General features: G+C 36.4%; 1 protein-coding gene across 1 annotated transcript in view; it reads left to right on the top strand.

The window, feature by feature from the left end:
- Window positions 1-20,143, top strand: part of LOC127421870 (alkylglycerol monooxygenase) — a 57,152-nt gene that overhangs the window by 11,286 nt on the left and 25,723 nt on the right. Inside the window, exons 4-8 of the mRNA XM_051665054.1 lie at window positions 14,023-14,126; window positions 14,478-14,573; window positions 17,398-17,464; window positions 18,954-19,019; window positions 19,368-19,447. Coding sequence (XP_051521014.1) covers window positions 14,023-14,126; window positions 14,478-14,573; window positions 17,398-17,464; window positions 18,954-19,019; window positions 19,368-19,447 — 413 coding nt within the window. The remainder of the gene's footprint in view (window positions 1-14,022; window positions 14,127-14,477; window positions 14,574-17,397; window positions 17,465-18,953; window positions 19,020-19,367; window positions 19,448-20,143) is intronic.

The raw sequence follows: 20,143 nt of genomic DNA, 5'->3' as shown, positions 1-20,143 counted from the left end.
AACTACAGTATGCCTAGTGTTTAATTTTTGCATTGTTTTTTTCTGCGATTTTATCACAACAGTTGTGCGACCCACCAGTTGAGAACCACTGATCTAGTACATTCTCTATTACATGCGTGTTGCTCAATACTTTGCCCCATGCCCTCTTCTCTTACACAAGTAAACATCCACAGTGTGTCAGAGGCCAGAGCATGGACTTCAGTTCTTACCACTGGAAAAAGTGGAAACAGGCTACTGCCCTTTGCTTCTGCAGTTCTCTTACCATATGCTACACCAATTCCACCCATTTGAGATTTAATGTTGATACGATGGCAGGACGTTTTTAAATTACATCTCTCCAGACTTCACTTTGGACCCTAAAGTGATGAGGTGCTTGTGGCTGTCATGTTATGTTTTCCATTGTCCGGAGTTCCTGCTTAGAGAGTCGGAAATGTAATTTATGTGAGAGGTCTCCTGTGTCCAATTTGTTCTTTTTGAAGTCAAAGGAAATTATTTGTCTAGCTTTCTGTCCCATCATTGTCCATGATGACTTCTTCTGGATATTGCAAGGCTGTAATTAATCTCTAATGGCTAAAAGGACCCAGACATAATGGCCTTTCTATTCTTTAAATTCTTCAGACAGTCATTATTGCAAGATAAACCCTGACAGGATGATTAGGAAAGGTTCAGGTCTTGTATCATCCTAAAGGGGTTTATTTTGTGTTGATGACTGGCTAACTGTAAATGATCTTCCTTAAAGTGTTACAAAAATGAAAATGTTCTCATCATTTATTCACCCTCATGCCATCCCAGATGTGTACAATCTTTCTGCTGCAGAACAAAAAATGAAGAATTTTTGAAGAAAATCTCAGCTCATGAGGTCCATACAATGCAAGTGAATGGTAGCCAGAACTTTGAAGCTCCAAAAAGCACATAAAGGCAGCCTAAAAGTAATCCACACGACTCCAGTGGTTAAATTAATTGCTGCGTCTGAAACCAAAGGAAGATGTCTTATTGCCTCATTGCCCTATCAGGCAATGACTCAACAGACAGCGTTTGCGTCCGAAGGTACCTCCAGAAACTGGTTTTGGAAAGGCTACTGAGGCAGCATAATGTCACATCATTGCTAGGATACCAGCAGCTGATTATCCCCATCTGGTGTCCACTACAGGTAACACGTCTGCTTCATTCAGTCCAACTGAACCACAATGGTCAAATAATCTAGAACAAAATCAAGAGAGTTTTGGTGATAACCAAGTGTATATTTAATAACTACAATACTACTCTCTCGCTAGAAATGGAATCAAATGTAGGGAAAAGTGAATAAAAACTTACATTTATACACATATTGGCTATCAACTGCCTCTTCGGCCGCCATTTTTTCTTCTTCAGCTTAACCGCTGTGGATCCGCACTCACAGGATTGTGGGGTTGCACAGGCATCCTACTTCTATATACAGCCTCCGGAGGCAGCATTTTCCTGGTTTCGGACACAGCCAATGTCTTCTAAAGCGATATAATCACTCTGGATTAGAAACAGATCAATGTTTAAATCTTTTTTTTACTATAAATACCCACTTTCACATTCTGAAAAGTGAAAGGGAAGATTTAAAGTGAAAAAGGAGTTATATTTTGGTCTGTTCTCATCCAAAAACCGATTGGATCACTTCAGAAGACATATATTAAGCCACTGGAGTCGTATGGATTACTTTTATGCTGCCTTTATGTGCTTTTTTTGTGTCAAAGTTCTGGCCACCATTCACTTGCATGGTATGGACCTACAAAGCTGAGATATTCTTCTAAAAATCATTTTTGTGTGAACTATCCCTTTAATTCACAGCTGCAAATACATCATTAAATTAACATGGAACATTTATTTGAGTTAAAATTATTTTAGTATGTACAAAAAGAGAAACCACAGAGTGCTATGAGACACAGTATAGGGGATTGTTTGCCAGGGACAACAGTCAAATATACAGTTTAGTAGCCATTATACAAAAATATTTGACCTCAGATTTCATTGATTGACCACTGACTTGAGATGTTAACTGTAGGGCTCTATAGTTCCCAGTTCCTTATTGTTAATGATCCCTGAATAGTTTTCATACTCAGTTATGATCTAAAAATCTTAAACTCTATTCTTTTGGGACTTGTAAGCTATAAATCTTTATTTTAACATGGAGAAGAAAAAAAAAAAGAATATTTGGAGCATAACAGCAGAAATATGACCACCATAAAACTATACTGACCCTAATTAGTGTCATTGTAAAATCTGAACAATTTTTTGATCGTTTTATGAATTTCATGTTCCCTTCCAAAGGTCAAGAACTTAGAAAAGCCACTAACTGTTAGTTAACATATTAAAGTGCTTTCAAGATAAAACCCCTTCTTTTGATACTATGAACATGCTACAAATCTGTTAAACAGTTTGAAATATATAAGCATGTTAAATATTTGGAATATTGTAGTATTGGCAACCCAGTTTTTAAACAATTTATCACAACCATCTCAAATAACATTTAAAAAAAAATTCAAGATTACATTTAAAACCTATTTGTAACATAGGTGTTTTCCCCTGTCTAAAGTAGCCATTTAATATGGTTTGAAATTCATATACTCATAAATCTCAGTCAGTGCTTGGCTTTGGTAGCTTTTGATGTTGACCAGGCGCCTGCCTCTGAATGAGCCATTTGCATGCGTCTGTTGTACTCTCTTCTGTCATTCTCAGTCACATTTTTTCCACATGTTGCCTTATTTTCCAGTTGCCTACAAACCTTTATTGCAACTCTTGGTAGTGTTTGGTCTTTCCATGTCTTTATCCAAAGCAATGCCACACTCCACTATAGCGGGGATGGCTTTCCGACCGCATGTCGGTTTTGGCAACATTAGCCAGACGGGGTTTATGGTTTAGCCCGGACTAGGTTAATGGTCTTCTGGATCCTTTTACGGATCAAGGTTTTTTTTATTTTTTATCCATGGACAGAACAGTGTATTAAAATAGCTGCGGTCCCCATTGTGCAATATAGGGAATACAGACGACTGCACTGTCTGCAAGATTTGCTTTTGTAATAAAAAGAGCCATTTTGGTTATACAGCTGATATAAAAAAAATCTTGAAATGGGTTATTCCTATTATGCTGTACCTATTGAGCTCTGTATCTTGAAACAGAGCTCAAAATCAAATTTAAGGAAAAATTTATATGAAAGAGTATACCAAACTTTCAGATATATGCACTGGTCAAGCTTAGGCACTTATAATAACACAATGACAAGAAAATTAACAGGATGCCTAACAGGGTGGAATATAAAATGGATCAAATCCAGTGCTAATACGCCTACTCATTCTTTATTTTTTAAATTTTCTACATTTTAGATTATTTTATTATAGTAAAATAATAAAAATATAACAAAATTGCTTCTTAAAGGGATAGTTCACCCAAAAATGAAAATTCAGTAATTGTTTACTCACCCATGTGTTTTTATAACCCCATATGTACTCCAGTTCAAACAAATAAGGCTGGGCATAGAAATGCATCTCCTCGTCAACTTCAAACTTTTCAGACATGTTTTGTAAGTTCTGTTCTCTGGTTTGTATGCAGCTGTGTTGTGTTTTTCTGTTGTTAATATTGCTGGTGGTCTGGTTGAAGCGAAAAAAGTGGTTTCTTGCCATCACACGAGCGGGGGATGCGTGAACTGCTGCTCTCATGCACTCTCATGAACGCTCACAGGAGATCAATGGTCGTTGAGCATTTTCACTAAATAATACAATAAATTTTTTCTCTCTCCAAACCTTATTGTATGACTTAAGAACAAGGCATGAGTCGCATACAATAATTTATTAGACTTCTGAATTATACTTTTGCGTCCTCATGAAGTTTGAAGAGGTGGTCACCAAAAGCTGCCATTATGTATAAAATGTCGATTATTATATATTGATTATTGATCGGCACGTTATTTTAGCGATACATTTTTTAGGCATCAATATATATAAACATCGGCCGACATTTAAATTAGAAGCCTAATTTTGGTGCTTTCAAATTCACTGCCAGTTGAATTCCATCTCATCTGACGTAATCACTTTGGGAGACCACAAGTGGCGACATAACATTTACTTAAGCCAGTCGCAGCATGAACAAGGGACAGATATCACACACACATTATGAGCTGATGACAGTCCAAAGTTATGAAGGTTTTCGTACTTTTTCAAGAATTAACAAAGTGATGTTGATGAATTTGCAAGTTAGTGTATAAAATTGGTGTAACTGCACAAACTAAACAATAGAAATGGTGACGTATATTATGCAATTTCCCTGTATGTAGTATTGATTAGGTCTTTCATTCAAGCTGTCAAACCACAAAAATACATACTTGCAACTGAAAATATATTGTGTAGGCTCTATGAAAGGTACTTATACACAACATATCATCTAGTAATGACTAGAGTAAATAATCTATGTCCTTTGATAATGATTTGGGTCGAATTAAATGGAAAACTATGCGAGTTAAGCTCTGTGGCGTTGCAGAATTTTTAAAAGTCTCCGGAGACAGCGAGCCTGTGGTGTTTGCATATATACCTTCATAGAAAATAACTGTTCCAATTTTTAGAACGCGCCATGTCATTGGCCAGACGCGTCCGGTGCGTGACCCACTTTAATTAATTCTGCTGCTCACACTTTACCAAAGTTGTGTTGAGAAATATGTTTGAAAAGACAAGAGGTGCGTCATAAACCGCACTCTTCTGTACTATTTTACGTCATTTTGAAGTGTAAGTAGTGCGAGTAGTATGTTTACACTGAAAATGCAACAAAAAGAAGTGTATTATGAGTACCCGGATGATGCACTTTTTCAACTGTCAAAACGGAGTGTGGAATGTTGGACACTCCGTGCACTTAATGCTCGCAGCATGCTGTACATAACGGAAGGGGCGGAGATACCTGTAGCGATGGTGATCTGGCAAAACAATTGTAAATAATGGAGAATATGACAACTAGCAAAACTTCTGTAAAGACAGCACCTTACAAAAGTAAAGTTCAATGCTTTACCATCATACCATGCTGTGTGAACAGGGTTGGGGAGTAATGGAATATATGTAACGGGATTACTTATTTAAAATACAAAATATAAGTAACTGTATTCCACTACAGTTACAATTTAAATCACTGGTAATTAGAATACAGTTACATTGAAAAAGTATTATGGTGATCATGAAGAGGTTACCCTATGTGACTCTACCTTCCCTAGCAACCAGGCCAATTTTGGTTGCTTAGGAGACCTGGCTGGAATCACTCATGGATTCGAACTAGCGAACTCCAGGGGTGGTAGCCAGCGTCTTTTACCACTGAGCTACCCTGGCCCTTTAAAATGCTATTTCTAACCATTTTACATGCACGTTACCAGGGACGATCATATTTTTTTATCAAGAAAATTCACTTTAGATCATAATTTCTTTTTTTCTAGTAAGACCTTTGATATTAGGGCAAAAATCTTATTCTTGATAATAATTTTTGTATTGTTTTCCTGTAAAAATATCTAAAAATCCTTAAAACAAGATCAATTTGATTTATCTAGTTTTAGAAATAACACTGTATAAGATATTTAGGATTTTCAGAGAATGTATTTTTAACATGTGTATTTTGTCTTACTGTACTGGCAGAGTTTTTATAGTCAAAACAAGTGAAAAAATCTACCAGTGCTGAAGAAGTAATCCAAAGTATTTAGAATACGTTACTGACCTTGAGTAATCTAACGGAATACGTTACAAATGACATTTTACAGCATGTATTCTGTAATCTGTAGTGGAATACATTTCAAAAGTAACCCTCCCAACCCTGTGTGTGAATATGTATAATACTGAGATATAAGTGTTAAACTGAGGCTGGATTGCGCACTAAAGCTAGCGGCAACACGACGCTTGGGTTTGAAATGTCACTTCCATCAGCTGTTAAACCACGAACGCTTCTGTGTTGTAAAAAAACGTTAAGTGTTCCATTTGAGACGATACTACACTTTGAAAGTTCATACACTACATGGCTGAGTGCATAGTACATTTTGTAAGTTTATAGTGTATAGTGTGTCGTTTGGGATGCAGTTTAAGACTGTTGTGCAACGTGCAGCCCTATTTATTCTGGGAAAAAAATCCGGATATATAGTATATCAATAATCATTGGGAAAATCTTCCGATTATCAATAGTTGAAAACAGCATCGATCCCAAGCCTACTAAGCACAACATTTTTTCACAAAGATAATAATTTGGGGTGTAATGTATGCTAGGCTCTTTTTGGCTTTTTTTCTTTTACCATCCAGCTTATTTATTCATTGATTTATTTAGAATTATAATTTTTTTATATTTTATTTTTTATATTTAATAATTAAATAAATTTTCTATTTACCATTGCAAATACTTACTGATGTTTTCCCACAAAAATGATGTCACTTACTGAAGGATGATATCATTAAGGAACTAGCATTTGTTAGTTAAAGGGATATAACGAAAGTGACATGACAAAAATGGCAAATTCTTTTCAAACCCAAGAAATGTAATTATTTAAAATTCACTCCACTCCATAATTGTGATAATGTGCTCAAAGAAAAGTAACTAATATGATTTCCTTCTTTAAAAATTTTTAAAAGTCTAATCCAATATTTTAAGCCATATACATGAAGATGTGAAAATGTACTGCATAACAGAAAAGGACAGAAATAGAAGAGAAAGCCAAATTTATATTCATCACTGTACAGATATGGTCAGAGTTTAATTAGATTGTTTAGCTTATAGTGTATTTTTTCTAGTGTGCAATCATTAAACATAATCAGAGGCTTTACACTCACTAGCGTTGTTGTTTCTGAAGTCAGTAGGAGAGAGATACTGTAGGATGTGGCCAGCTTGCTGACAGCAGTGGTTGGTCTGTTTGCTCTCTCTCATGCAGACTGACAAACAGTGATTCTGATCCCCAGATGTTTTAATTTCCAAAGAGCTCCACCAAAACCTCAGCTCAACACTCCATTCAAGAACTCTGATGCAGCCCGATGGACAGGGTCATAGTTGCTGCTACATTAGGGTTTAATCAAGGTCTTTATTCTTTCAGACAGATGAGATGTGAGCAATGACAGATACATCTGTTGGGAAATTCAGCTTTTATTCTGTTGTAAATAACTGCACTGCCAGTCAAAAGTCTGGACATGCCTATGAATTTTTTTATTATTGTATTGTTTACGATGGTAAAGTAATAAAAAATGTAAAATAAATTTCATGAAGTATTTACCTGGGAAGCTTTTTAAACATTATTGAAGGAGTTCCCATGTATCACGTTGGCTGCTTTACCTTCTCTATCCAATACATTTATTTATGTATTTATTTTAATTTGTTTGTTTGTTAGTTTTGCAAAGAAAATCATATGTAAGCATTTACACCTAAGCCTCTAGATCAAATGTTTTTTAAGGTCATTCTGCATCGGTGGAAAATTTCATGTGAAAGAACCGTAAATGGAACCGAAAGTCATGAAAGTGATACGGTTCCGGTATTTTTGAAAAAATGGAAACGGTTCTAAACAAGAACCGTTTTTTTGGTTCCCAACACTAACCGTAGTGCTGTGGCACTATCAACCCCAGCACCCCCCAAAAAAAATACATTGCTCTGTTTCTTTTAACATCCCAAACCAGCCCGACACAGCAACACTGGCTCAACCAGTGGTGTGAGTTTGGAGCGGGACTTTCAATTTGACCCACCAATGGCAGATGGCAGTAGTGTTCGGGAAAACAGCTGTTATTTTTGCAATTCCTTTGGTGATGGAAAAGTGGCTTATATATTACCCACCTCACTTTATTTTTTTTTGTTGGTTTTTTAACTTCAGTTAGAAAAGTTATAAAAAGAAAAAAGAACGAAGCTTTCAGTTGTAGCACAAGGGTGCAGTAGCATGTGTGTTTATGTACAGTGTGTAACCTCTCAATATCGGCAGTTCAGGATACAGTGGTGGTACATGTTTAGCGTTTATCCAGACAGCAGCAGTTGTCAAGACAAACATTTCGTTGCAACACCACTGCGGGCTGTCCCAGAGGAGGCAGATACTGGATGTTATTGTTTTCAAAAGGAATCATCATGGTGGAAGGCGGCAGGGGTTAACCCCAGGCCACGGTGGCTTCATAAATCTTCTCCTGCCTCTGGAAGTCCCCGGCCGTGCAGGTTGGAGTGCGTACAAAAGAATCAGAGCGGCCAGGATGTGGAGACCGGGCTCAAAACGAGCGCCCCCGGGACCCTGCAATAATATCAACAATGTCTAGCAAATCAGCCATTTGTGTTTGTAGGTGTGTTTATTTGAGTGTGAGTGTGAGTGTGTGTGAGTGTGAGTATTGGATGAGGCCAGACCAGGCCAGGCCAGTCTGAGGGATGTCTCTTGCTGTGTGAAGTGTGTGAAACCATACATGTGTCCAAATGAGTTTTGGTTTTAGACAGAATTTTGCCATTTAGTTTGTATATTTTTTTTCCCGCCAACAAAAATAATTTGAAAAGAAGCCAAAGCATCAAGTTTTGCATGTCACCAAGCAACGCAAAAACTAGCCTATAATTGTTCTGTTTGCAGTATATATATATATATATATATATATATCATCAAATCTTAAAGTTATTAAAAAAAATTAAAAAAAACACACTTACAAAACAGAATGTACATGTTATGTGTGAACTATCCAAGTATATTCCTCCAATTAGTGACCACTTCAAATGTTTACACTAAGCTCGCTTGGGTTCTTTCCCTGATTCCTCATGTGCATGCTGTCCGACATGAAAAATATATTGAGCTGCAGATTTAACTGTGAGCGAAGACATTGTGAAGTATTGTGGTGACAGAAGCTGGTTCGGTTGTTTCGGCTGACTGTTTGTCTTGGCGTTGCTTCTTAGCCGACAGCTTGTCCGCTCTGCCCAGACATTCACAGTTCACTGATAAACTGAGTGACATGGCATGCAGTCTCACATAATGCTGAGACTCAATGGCTCATTGAGTCCTGTGCTACCATGTGGGACATAATCTGAGGGTGGCACTAGAGCTGAATATCCCCAGTACTTTGCCCAGAATCACAGACAGCATTCATGTGTTAGATGAAAAGTAAATATTACTCATTACTCCAATGCAGGTGATGAAAATTAGTTGTTGACAGCCAGCTGTTCTTGGTTCCTTACTTGGTCCCTTTATAATTAAGTTTCTGGAACGTGAAGATTTTATCACATTAAAAATGCATTAACATTTGCAAGTAGAGATCTTGTATTTAGACTTTATTGCAATTGGCCTGGATTTTATAATTGGAATATGTATCTAAAAAAAACAAAAAAACATCTAGTCTCTGATGTTTTGTGCATTTAGTGTGATACAGTTATTATTCTTAACATTTCTGAATTTTATTTTAAATGTAATTTTAGATTTTTGATATGGTGACTGTAATACACAATGGTAAAATATATTTTCCTGTTCGTTTAACCTTTCACCTTATGTAGCATGTGTGAAAGCCTCTCACCCAATTCATATCTGTAGTTACAGATGTAAAGTGACATAATTGTTCATGAGATTGTACCTTTGATTCTGTGCCTGTACTTTGTGTCTAGATTATAGATAAGCTTTGGTTTTAAGGACAGTAGACAGCAGACCCTAAACTGAGATGGTTAATATTTTTGCATGAAATATTCCTACACGTCTTGATATTAACTAATTGTTTAACCATCATGGCATTGTTTCAAATAATTTTAATGGTATAAAATAAGTTGAAAAAAGGCACAGAGTGCAACAGTGCCTGCCTTCTTTTTCAGCCATCTCGATTCCGGAAGTATTTTTCACATTCATTTCTTCCATAGTCTTTTCATAAAAGAGTTGTAAAGCATGAACCAAACCAAATAGCTCCGATGTGAATTGCAACATCCAACAAAAACTCAAAGGTACAAGTCTGTGTGCTTAACATTTTTCAAGAGGACACGGACTACAATCCTATGAAGCATTTTGATGTACTCGAATATGAAACTATGGAAATATATAAAACTATTGAAGAATAGAGACCATGTAGTTTACGTTTTTCTTTAAATATTCTAATATACACAAATATATAAATACTTTGAGAGTGCTTCCGGTCGCTTCTGGGCTTATTTCGTGAGCTTTGTTGGCCGCGGTTCTCTGATTGGTTAAGCGTTCTTTGCTGGACCATGGGTGATGTAGTTGTTCAACAGGAATTGCACTATTAACCTCCTGAGACCCCTGTGTGACTTCTGTGTGCATTTTCCATTTCCTTTTTTGATTTGTAACTAGTAGCACCTAATAAACTAGCAAAAAAAAAAAAACAAACAAACAAAAAATTCCTAATAATGTCCTCACATGTGGACAGCGGGACTAAGTTGTGAAATTTGAAGAAATACCAAGCCATAGAAAGATTTTTTTTTCATCAAATAGTTCATTATTTGTCCAGGAGTGTTGGTTATTCATGTTTTAGAGACGTTATAGACATTACAGCTGATTTTCTAGAAAGATGAATACATAAGTAATGGCCAGCATCATCAATTCACTTCCAATCATGGTAAAAATAAAATTTTGAATTCTAAAATTCTGAATCTATGTACTGATTACCATTGTCCCATGTCTGCCAAACATATTGAGTGGTCCAAACATCATCTGCAGCCTGAAACTGAACTTTTTGTTGGATTTAAGGAGTGAATGCACTTACTAATAGTGATGAATAGCACCTTATTAATCCCCCAGCCACTGGGGGATTGCGTCAGGAAGGGCATCCGGCATAAAACCTGTGCCAAGTCAAATATGCGGATCATGGATGGTCCGCTGTGGCGACCCCTAATGGGAACAGCTGAAAGAAGAAGAAAAATGAATAGCACCTTATTGTACAGTGTTAACAAACAAAAATATAACAACATTTAGATTGAGATGAAGCAAAATTACCCACAGATTTGTTACTGTTAAAAGTTATTCAAAAAACATCAGAAAAACACTCCACAGCACTCATCCGAGTACTTTGTGTTAATCAGAGCACCAAAGCATGAAAAATAAACTAAATATTTAAAGCAGCATATCAAAAGAAACTAGAGACGCTACTCTTTACAACCAAACAGGTTTCAGTGAAAAAGAGGTTTCTTGCCAGAGGCACTTTTATTGGCACTGCGCTCATAGAAGCAGTTCACGGAAATGGTGTTTGGTCACGTGACTCCGTGCATCAGAAGTTTAACCCTTAAATGACTCCTGAGAGTGTCTTGAACAGTATGCAATGGGTTTAAATGAATTAAAATTATGCGTTGCATATAGCGAATCCAAAATAGTGAGTCCTCGCATGTGGCTGTGGGGTTGCACAAGGTTAAAGGATTTTTAAACAATGAAGTTGAAATAACACAGATGGATGGCTTCAACGGAAGCATATACCATCGATGACAACCGCGGAGCTCATGATAGGTCTGTCTTTAAAGGTTTATAAGTTAGTGTTGAAAATAGATTAGTCTATGGCAGAAATGAATGTGATTTTTACTTCCGGAACCAGACTGTTGTGCTCTGTTGGCTCCACCAACAACACCAAAATAAATCTACATTTAGTTGATACAATCTTAACTTTTAGGAAAGTGTGTCTAAAAGTGATAATGTACAGTCAGCCTGTCATTATTACAAAATAATCCCAGACTTGGTGATCAGTAATAATGATCAGATATGAAATACCAGTCTTATTGCATGGCTAATTATTGTACCAAACAAATATATGGACATGAAATATTGATTTGATTTAAAGGAGACTACAGAGTGATACTACCACAGCCATTTAGGGAAGATAATGGTAGCCTGGGACAATGGTCACTTATACAGTTTAGAGATAAACATTGCTGTAGATCTTCATATAATGTCTCTCATGAGCTCATGTTAAGACCAGACTGCTGTTTTTCTTTCTCCATTTATAGTACACTACTTTCTGTGCAACCAAATGCTGTTTACCCCTTTATCCTTGAGAAAAGAGCAGAGTCTCTGTGTCTGAGCAAACCATGGTCTTCAGGCATGATGGGAAAGTCTTTTTTGTGGCATCAGTTCTCATCATTAAAGCTCTTCCCCTCTGAATTCTGCCTGCCAAACTATGCGGCTTCCAGTTGAGCCCAACACACGAGGACACGGATTGCAATGAGGCCTAGCTGTACATACTTCCTACCAGTGACACCCCACATCAATCTTACACAGCTCTGCCCTGGGAGGTGAAATCATGGGCTCACACACACTCAAACACCGAATGCACCTCTGTGGGTGTGTTTTAAGTAGTAGTATGAGATCTTGCAATACTTCATTTAAGGTTTGGAATTTCAAATGAAAATTCTGTCATCATTTATTCACCCTCATGTTGTTCCATGGAGTGGAAGGTTTGGTTTTTACGTTCTCACCATGGTGTGTTTGTTCAGCTGGATCACGGCATCCTACCTGAAACTTCACCAGCTTTTTGATTTGACGGACCTCACACCTACACAAGGACTTTGGCTTTCTCTAAGAAAAATACTATGAAAATCTCAGTGAAAGGGATGTGATACACTTTGCTTCCTCATTAAGAAATGCTACACTTGAGATTGCCCAAAATGCTATGTAGTGACAAAGGGATACATTTTTTTTTGTGCAAAATTATTTTTACATGGCTCCCTGTATGCATCACGGCAATTTTCTGGTGAAATAAACACTAGAGGGGCTACAACAACAATGACTTTTGTTTCAGTTTCACACAGATATGAGTAAAATTGCAGAATATCATCAGTACCTAAACACTTGCTATCTTATGACATCAAAACACTTTTACCAAAGCGCATGACTTGTAAGGTGGTACATTTTAAAGTTTGAATTACATAACCAACTACATTTGCAAGCTTGTTTGAAAGATGATCAAATTGCGCGGTAGCTCAACTGATAGAGCATTGCATTTGCAAACCAATGAACTGGGGTATGAGTCCTTATGAGCGTAAGTCGACACATACTGTAAGTTGAAAGTGTCATACAAGCATCACAAAATTACATGGTTGCTATAGTGATTGCATTTTTCATCTCACATTTTCTTTTTATTTTATGACATGGGTTACATTTATGGTAGGAAGGTAGGCTTTGTTGATTTAAAACTCGATATAGCATTTTGTTCATCACGTATTTGCTTTTTTTTTTACACTGTCAGTTAAAAATATCAATAAACAGTTAATAAATAAGTTTAAGGTTTAGGGGAGGGACTAGGGAGGTAGGTTTTGTTGATTTAAAACTTGACAGAGCACTACCCTTAAAAACCAAATCTTGTTCGGGAGCTTTTATAGCCACACAGTGGACATTTCACATTGGATTCGGAACTGCCGCTACACGTGTAATGAACCACGTACTGTAATATCATTTTGAATGGTTTTTTTTTTGTTTTTGTTTTTTCTTTAGATCAGGCTGTTTTTATTTGATTCAGTTTGATTTTTACTGAGAGTTTGTGAACATTAGGTCTTTTTCAAGTGTGGCACCAATTGCAGTCATTGTGTCTGGTTATTACTTGGGGTACATGTTCAGGAAGGCTTTAAGGGTCCTTTGAAATTCTTCAAGTATAATTCTTTGGGCCCAAACATGAGAGCCTGTGGACTACAGTAATTATTGTAACAGAAATCACATCACAGTGTAAGTATACGGGTGGCCTGCCATAGCAATGACAAATCTGGACCACTCACCCAAACGTTGTAGGTTTGAACCCTGAAAAGAGCAGTCCATTAACTATCACTTTGTGCCCTTGAACAAGGCACTTAACCTCACTTAATCTCTGTAATAAGTGTGCTGTCAGTCACTATGTATAATGCATCTGCTAAATGATTAGTTGCTCTTATGTTATTGAGTGACTGCCATGATTGACAGCATTTATTTTGAACCAACAAAACTGTCTCAGTGGTTCAGGAATAGCAACAGATGTCATATAGTTTTAGCACTGGTAAACTGTAGGGTGTTTGCAATTTTTGTTTTTTGCCATGGCTATATGTTTGCTTATATCAGCAATGTTTAATGACAATTGCCTTTTCTCTCTGTTTGCGTTTCAGAGTTAAACATTCTGTGGGCAGCTCATCAGGTTCATCACAGCTCTGAATACTACAATTTGTCAACAGCACTACGCCAGTCTGCCACCCAGCAGTTTTCTTCATGGGTATGAGCTGCCATCTACCTCATCTGAGTCACTTTAATCTCACTGAATGAATAGATCTCTGATTCATAAATGTTATAACCCTGAATAAAAGAAACACTCTTGTTGCAAATATGCTTATGATACCAAATGCTTAAGTGCCATACAGAGAATTGTTTAGAGGATAGATGTGATTAAAAAATAAATATTGTGTAAACTTATAAATGAAATGAACATCCTTACCACAAATGATCACAATTCATGTTTAAACTGCAATATTTTTGACATGATAGGTGATAGATCCTGTTTCCATCTATCAGTTAATGAGCTCTAGCTTATTCTTGATTATGAAATGATAATATTTTATTTTTTCAGGTGTTTTACCTTCCATTGGCACTGGTGGTTCCTCCATCAGTGTTTGCAGTGCATATACAGTTTAACCTGCTCTATCAGTTCTGGATTCATACTGAGGTTTGATATCATATCTGTTTAATTTCACTGTTTCAAAGTGTTGTTGTCTATTTCAAACCTTTTAGTGGCAGAATACAAGATAAATTGAAGTCATTTCTTTACCACTAGTCTATAAGATGATATAATGATAACCTCGTGTGACCCTGCGTATATATGCGTGGACATGGAATTTTGGCTTCGCTATACGCTATACGCAATTCATAATTTAAATTCATTTAAACCGACTGATCTCAGTTCAGGAGACTCTGTGCTGTCAGTAAATGGTTAAACTTTTGATGCACGGAGTCATGTGACAAAACAGCATGGTGCCGACCACAGTGGAGTTTGTCTTTGGGAGAAACGGCAACAAAACTATATCTGGTAAGAACGTTTTTACATTGAAACCTGTTTGAGTCAAAAGATTAGAGTCTTTAGTTTCATCCGATATGCCATTTAAAAAATGTTAGCCAAACGCCACGCTGCTAAACACAATGTGCACTAATGTGTACTTTAGCTCAGTGGTTCTCAAACTGAGAGTCACCAGGACTGGCTAGAGGTACCGCGAAATCTCTGCTCCGTTTAATATTTTAATAGCCACCAGTTGAGAGGACCGGCAGTATCGATTACTGACTCAATTCCGTACCCCCAGTCTGTTTGTCTGCAGCAGGCAGCTTTTTAAACGCTCACATGTGTATGTGCGCATGCTCTTTATAGAACGTTCGTTTCTCATTCGTTTAAATGTGCTTTTTGACATATGTAATATGTAAACAGAGACGTTAATATATTAACTTTTATTATATATATTATTTATTAACTGTTCAACGTACAATCAACATCACAACAACCCAAACTATTTGTATAGTTAAATAATTACAATGAAATCAATTGGAAAACACACACACACACACACACACACACACACACACAGAACACACAGCCAGAGCAGAAAGAACCCCCTTAAAGAGAAAACCTAGTAAATAAACAAACAAACAAACAAATAAATTAAATTAGTCCCCTCTCTAATGATGTGTCACATGACTAATAAAGCTAACCCAAACCTGCCTGTACTTTTCGTTAGTGTTACTCTCATTAGTAAGGAGATTTTGATATTGGATGATATATTCTAAACAGAAGCACAAATGTACTTTATATTAGGCATCTTAAGACTTGGTCAAGCCATTTAAAAAACTAATCTTTTATAGGCTTGTAGTTTTGCCCAATCTGTGGCTCTGAATGCAGCCCTTAATCATAACTAATGATTTTTATATTTTATGATATATTCTAAACAGAAGCACAACTTTGCTTTTACCATCTACGTGGGCTGTAGTATCAGCTTTACATTCGAGGAAATGGATTTGGAATCACTTCCATCTTGTTGAGCTCTATTAGTGAAAACAGTCTTTACGTCTCCAATTTTCTGAAGGGTATAATTTATGCTCCCTTTATAGGCTTTTTTGATGTCACATAATTTATTGGCATCGAATTCCCAGTCCAGATCCAACACTAGAACATGAGTTCAGTCATGAGGGAGCTCTTTTCATTTAACGTAAAATTCAGCTGTTGCCAGACCTCTTATTACATGAAAATAATGGCCCACTGGAATATGGTGTTCACTTACGCTGAGCTGTTTCCATTTTGCAGACGTCAAAAATCAAACACTCAAGTTAAAAACCCGATGGTCAACCCTAACACCTGGCCGATATATGCTTCACATCAAGCTCAAATGGATGTTTATATCCTGGGAAAATAGGGCTTGGTGTGTATTAGGGGTGGGAATCAGCTGGGACTTGGCAATGCAATATTATATCGATATCTGGGTTGTGATACCATAATATCGCTGTACTGTATTAAGTGTGTTGTGATTCAAAACTGTGATAAATTGTGATCTTTTTTTTGTGAATCATATTTATTTGACTTTGATGCTTTGCACAACAAGTACTGAACTTCATGCTTGACTTCATCATAAAGCCATAGAAAACACTTGCAGTCTAGCTGTACAGTGGGTCTGTACGGACATTAAACAAATTATGGACTTACATTCTTAGCTTGTTCTGAGTTTATATTTTGATTGAATAGAAAAAATAGAATGCAAGTCTACTGAATGCCTTAGTACGTTTCGTCTTCTCATGCACTTGTTTGAGTGGTGATCAAACTCCTTTTTACTAAAAATATCTAGCTAAAATATATATTCTTGGCATCACAATATCGATAAATTATTGTGAGGTAAAATATTGCGATATTGAAATATACATTTTCCAATGGCACATGTGTTTGTGGGTGTGTATTATCAGACATATTGTCTTATTCATAGTTCGGCTGCTTGACTCCAACTTAATGTTTGTGTTACTTTCAATCTATAAATATTGTTCTTTCCATCTGGAAATTTGGCCACCTCTCTATTTCCGCAGTTAGCAGAGTTTCAACCAAGCTCATCAGATAAGAAAACACTATGTATTAATGATGTCTCCCAATACATTTGCGAACATCTGAACCTTTCAAGGTTCCACCGTCCCTAAAGAGGGCATTTCTTCAGAGTCTTAAGCCAAGATAAAGACAAGGCACTCAATGGGGAAAATTAATCACATTCTGTATGTAAGACTAATATTAATATTCAGTCTGCCTGTCCACATGAAAAAATTTAAAGAGCGGACAACGGGCTAACCCGTGATCATTTGCTTTTTTGTGTTTTGTCTGTGTTTTACATTTATAAGAATGACCCTTTGCGGTTGCCCTTTTGTGCATTAAAGGAAATAGTTATTATCAAGGTTAATATAATGATATGATATTAACTGTCTTTTTAAGATGATTATCACTCACACTGAAAAAAAAATGTTTCCATTATTAGCTGGTCAAAGATCTTGGACCTCTGGAGTGGATTCTGAATACTCCCAGCCACCATAGAGTTCACCATGGTAAGTATTATTAGTCTTTAAAGGCACAGTGGGCCTAATTCACTAGCCGTGCGTCCGCATGTATCTGTGCATTAAACTTGTTTTCACTCAGGAATCATGATTCATCAATAAGTTTGTACTTAAAATTCAAAATGTAATTCTTAATTATATTCTAAATTAAGGATTAATACAAATCAAACCATGAATGTGCAAAAATCCAGACTGATTGCATTGAATTCCAAGACAGAATGTTGAAAGTTTTGCTGCTGAAATCGGACTGTGTTTACCGAAATTGGAACCACTGCCCCTAGTGGCCAAAGCTGGAAATGAAATGTCCACAGAGTGGTGCCAAAAGCAAGTTGTATTTTTAGTTGTACATGATGTAATACAGAATACTTCTTTTACTAGCTCTACCCCTTAACTCTAGTGCCAACCCTAAACCTAACTGTCAGTGGAGTAAATGTAATTTTAGAGCGAAAATACTACCTCCGAATCACTCTTACCATTATTTATGTGATTGTGATTACTTCCTGGTTTCCATGGGACCAGTAGCTGCAGAGGGAAATGTGATCACATCTGAAACAATGCAAACATGTCTGTTGGGAGATGGAGCTTGTCAGCAGTTCGGCAGAATGGGGTTAATTACAGGGTATGTGAAAATTTGAAAGCAACATGTTGATTTTCCATGTGATCATGTTGCAGAAATCTCCTGGTAGCCTTAGAAACATGGAATATGTTAAGACGAAATGTGTTTTTAAATCTATACAATATACTGTGTATATATATATATATATATATATAAAATTATTATTATTATTGATAGAAATTGAATAACTAATTGATGCTACAATTTGTCTTACCTATTTCAAAGTGACAAAAATTATGTTTGTTATAGTTCGATCTGGGTAGGTTCTGTGTAAAAATGCAGCCAATCATGTCTAGTCAAGGCTTATAATAAATCTGTTTATTGTGTTTCAATTGGTAATGTAACTTGTATTCAAGTATTACTGAATGAGACCCAGTGAGCGGTTGCCGTGATGCATTTGTGTTGCTCCGTTTTTTATTACTGTGGGTCAAGAGCGAAGCATTTATTTTCAGTTGCACTGTCATTGAGATAATTTTCTACTGCTTATCAAGTGTATTATAATGTGACATAACGCTGATAGTACTGACTGTACCCTGCATATAAGGTAAAGCATTTTACACCTGTTAACATCAATGCAGTAGAATGCCAGATAACAGTTGTTTGCTTGCTGACAGAATTCCTGGAAATTCAGGGAAAAGGGCATAGTGCTTTATGAAAATGCATGCATCTAAATCAGTGTATTCATTAAAACTGTGACTGTGCAAAGCACTATGTTATAACAGAGTATGCCTTGCAGTCTATATTTTTCAATGAATTTATACCTTGGTTTTTGCTTGTTATGATATTGCTGTATGCTCTGATTTGCTGACTAATGGTTATGTGTTTCATGTAATAAACCATTAACAAATGAATATGCATCCACAGGCCGAAACCCATATTGCATTGATAAGAATTATGCCGGTATCCTGATCATTTGGGACAGGATGTTTGGTAAGTGTCCAATAGATGGATTTTTGTGCCTGTCTGTTTTTACTTTTTAAATTATGGAGCACATGTGCTTCAAAAATTTTGAGCTGTGTTGCTCATGTGGGAGATGCAGGTTTGAATCTGACCTGTCATGTCCAGAGTCTAGTCAGCTCTTTTTCTCCACAGAATGACCTGTACTCTTTCTACTGTCTATGTTAATAAAACAAGTAAAAATGTCAAAATGTTAAAAAAAAATAATAGAAATTTTGAATATAACAAACAAATAATATAATGTAACATTACACTTGCATTTCTGTTTTGATTTGCATTTGTAAATGATTGTGAAACTGTCTACTCTTTTTACTGTCACAGGTACGTTTGCTTGGGAAAGTGATAAAGTTATCTATGGGCTAACACATCCAATCAACACATTTGAAAACTGGACTGTCCAGGTTGGTACTAATTTCTAAATCTCAATTAATAATAAGGCTAGATGCTATTTACACTTAGTGTACTTTAATGATACCAACCAAAAGCATCTTCTTTGCACTAAGTGCAAATAGTGTTAGATGCTATTTACACCCCTAATTAAATACTAACATACAGTACAGGGGCATCACTGCAGCTTCTTTATTGTGTTTATTTAGAGTACCACAGACTCCCTACACCAACCCCTACCCCTAAACCTAACTCTGTACCTCCCCTACAAAAGTTAATCATGGTTTTACTACAGTAACCATAGTATCACAATGGTATTTTGTGGTAAAATCATAATAACCACAAAAGAAACATAGTTACTATACAAACACCAAATTAATGTTGTAGTACCATGGTTAATTGCATTAAAACTATGGCTTCCGCAATAATAATAATAATTTAAAAAACATGGTTGCAACAATATTACTATAGTAAAACCATGGTCAGTTTTACCCAGAATCAAACCTTTCTCTCAGCTCGCTGACCTACCCCGTGACTAAATCACTGTGAGAAAATCCCCTTTTATATTCACTTTTATTTATTATTATAAGTAATAGTATTATAAGGGTTGTCTGCATGAAATAAAGAACATCCACACCGTCATTATACCCCACGCTACTGCAGTGACACTGTGGGTGCAGTTTGTCTTCAATTTGTATGTTTCTACTAGA

This window comes from Myxocyprinus asiaticus, chromosome 31, assembly GCF_019703515.2.
Source record: "Myxocyprinus asiaticus isolate MX2 ecotype Aquarium Trade chromosome 31, UBuf_Myxa_2, whole genome shotgun sequence".
NCBI lineage: Eukaryota > Metazoa > Chordata > Actinopteri > Cypriniformes > Catostomidae > Myxocyprinus > Myxocyprinus asiaticus.
The sequence above is the reverse complement of the archived record's forward strand: the minus strand, read 5'-3'. Positions and strand labels throughout refer to the sequence as shown.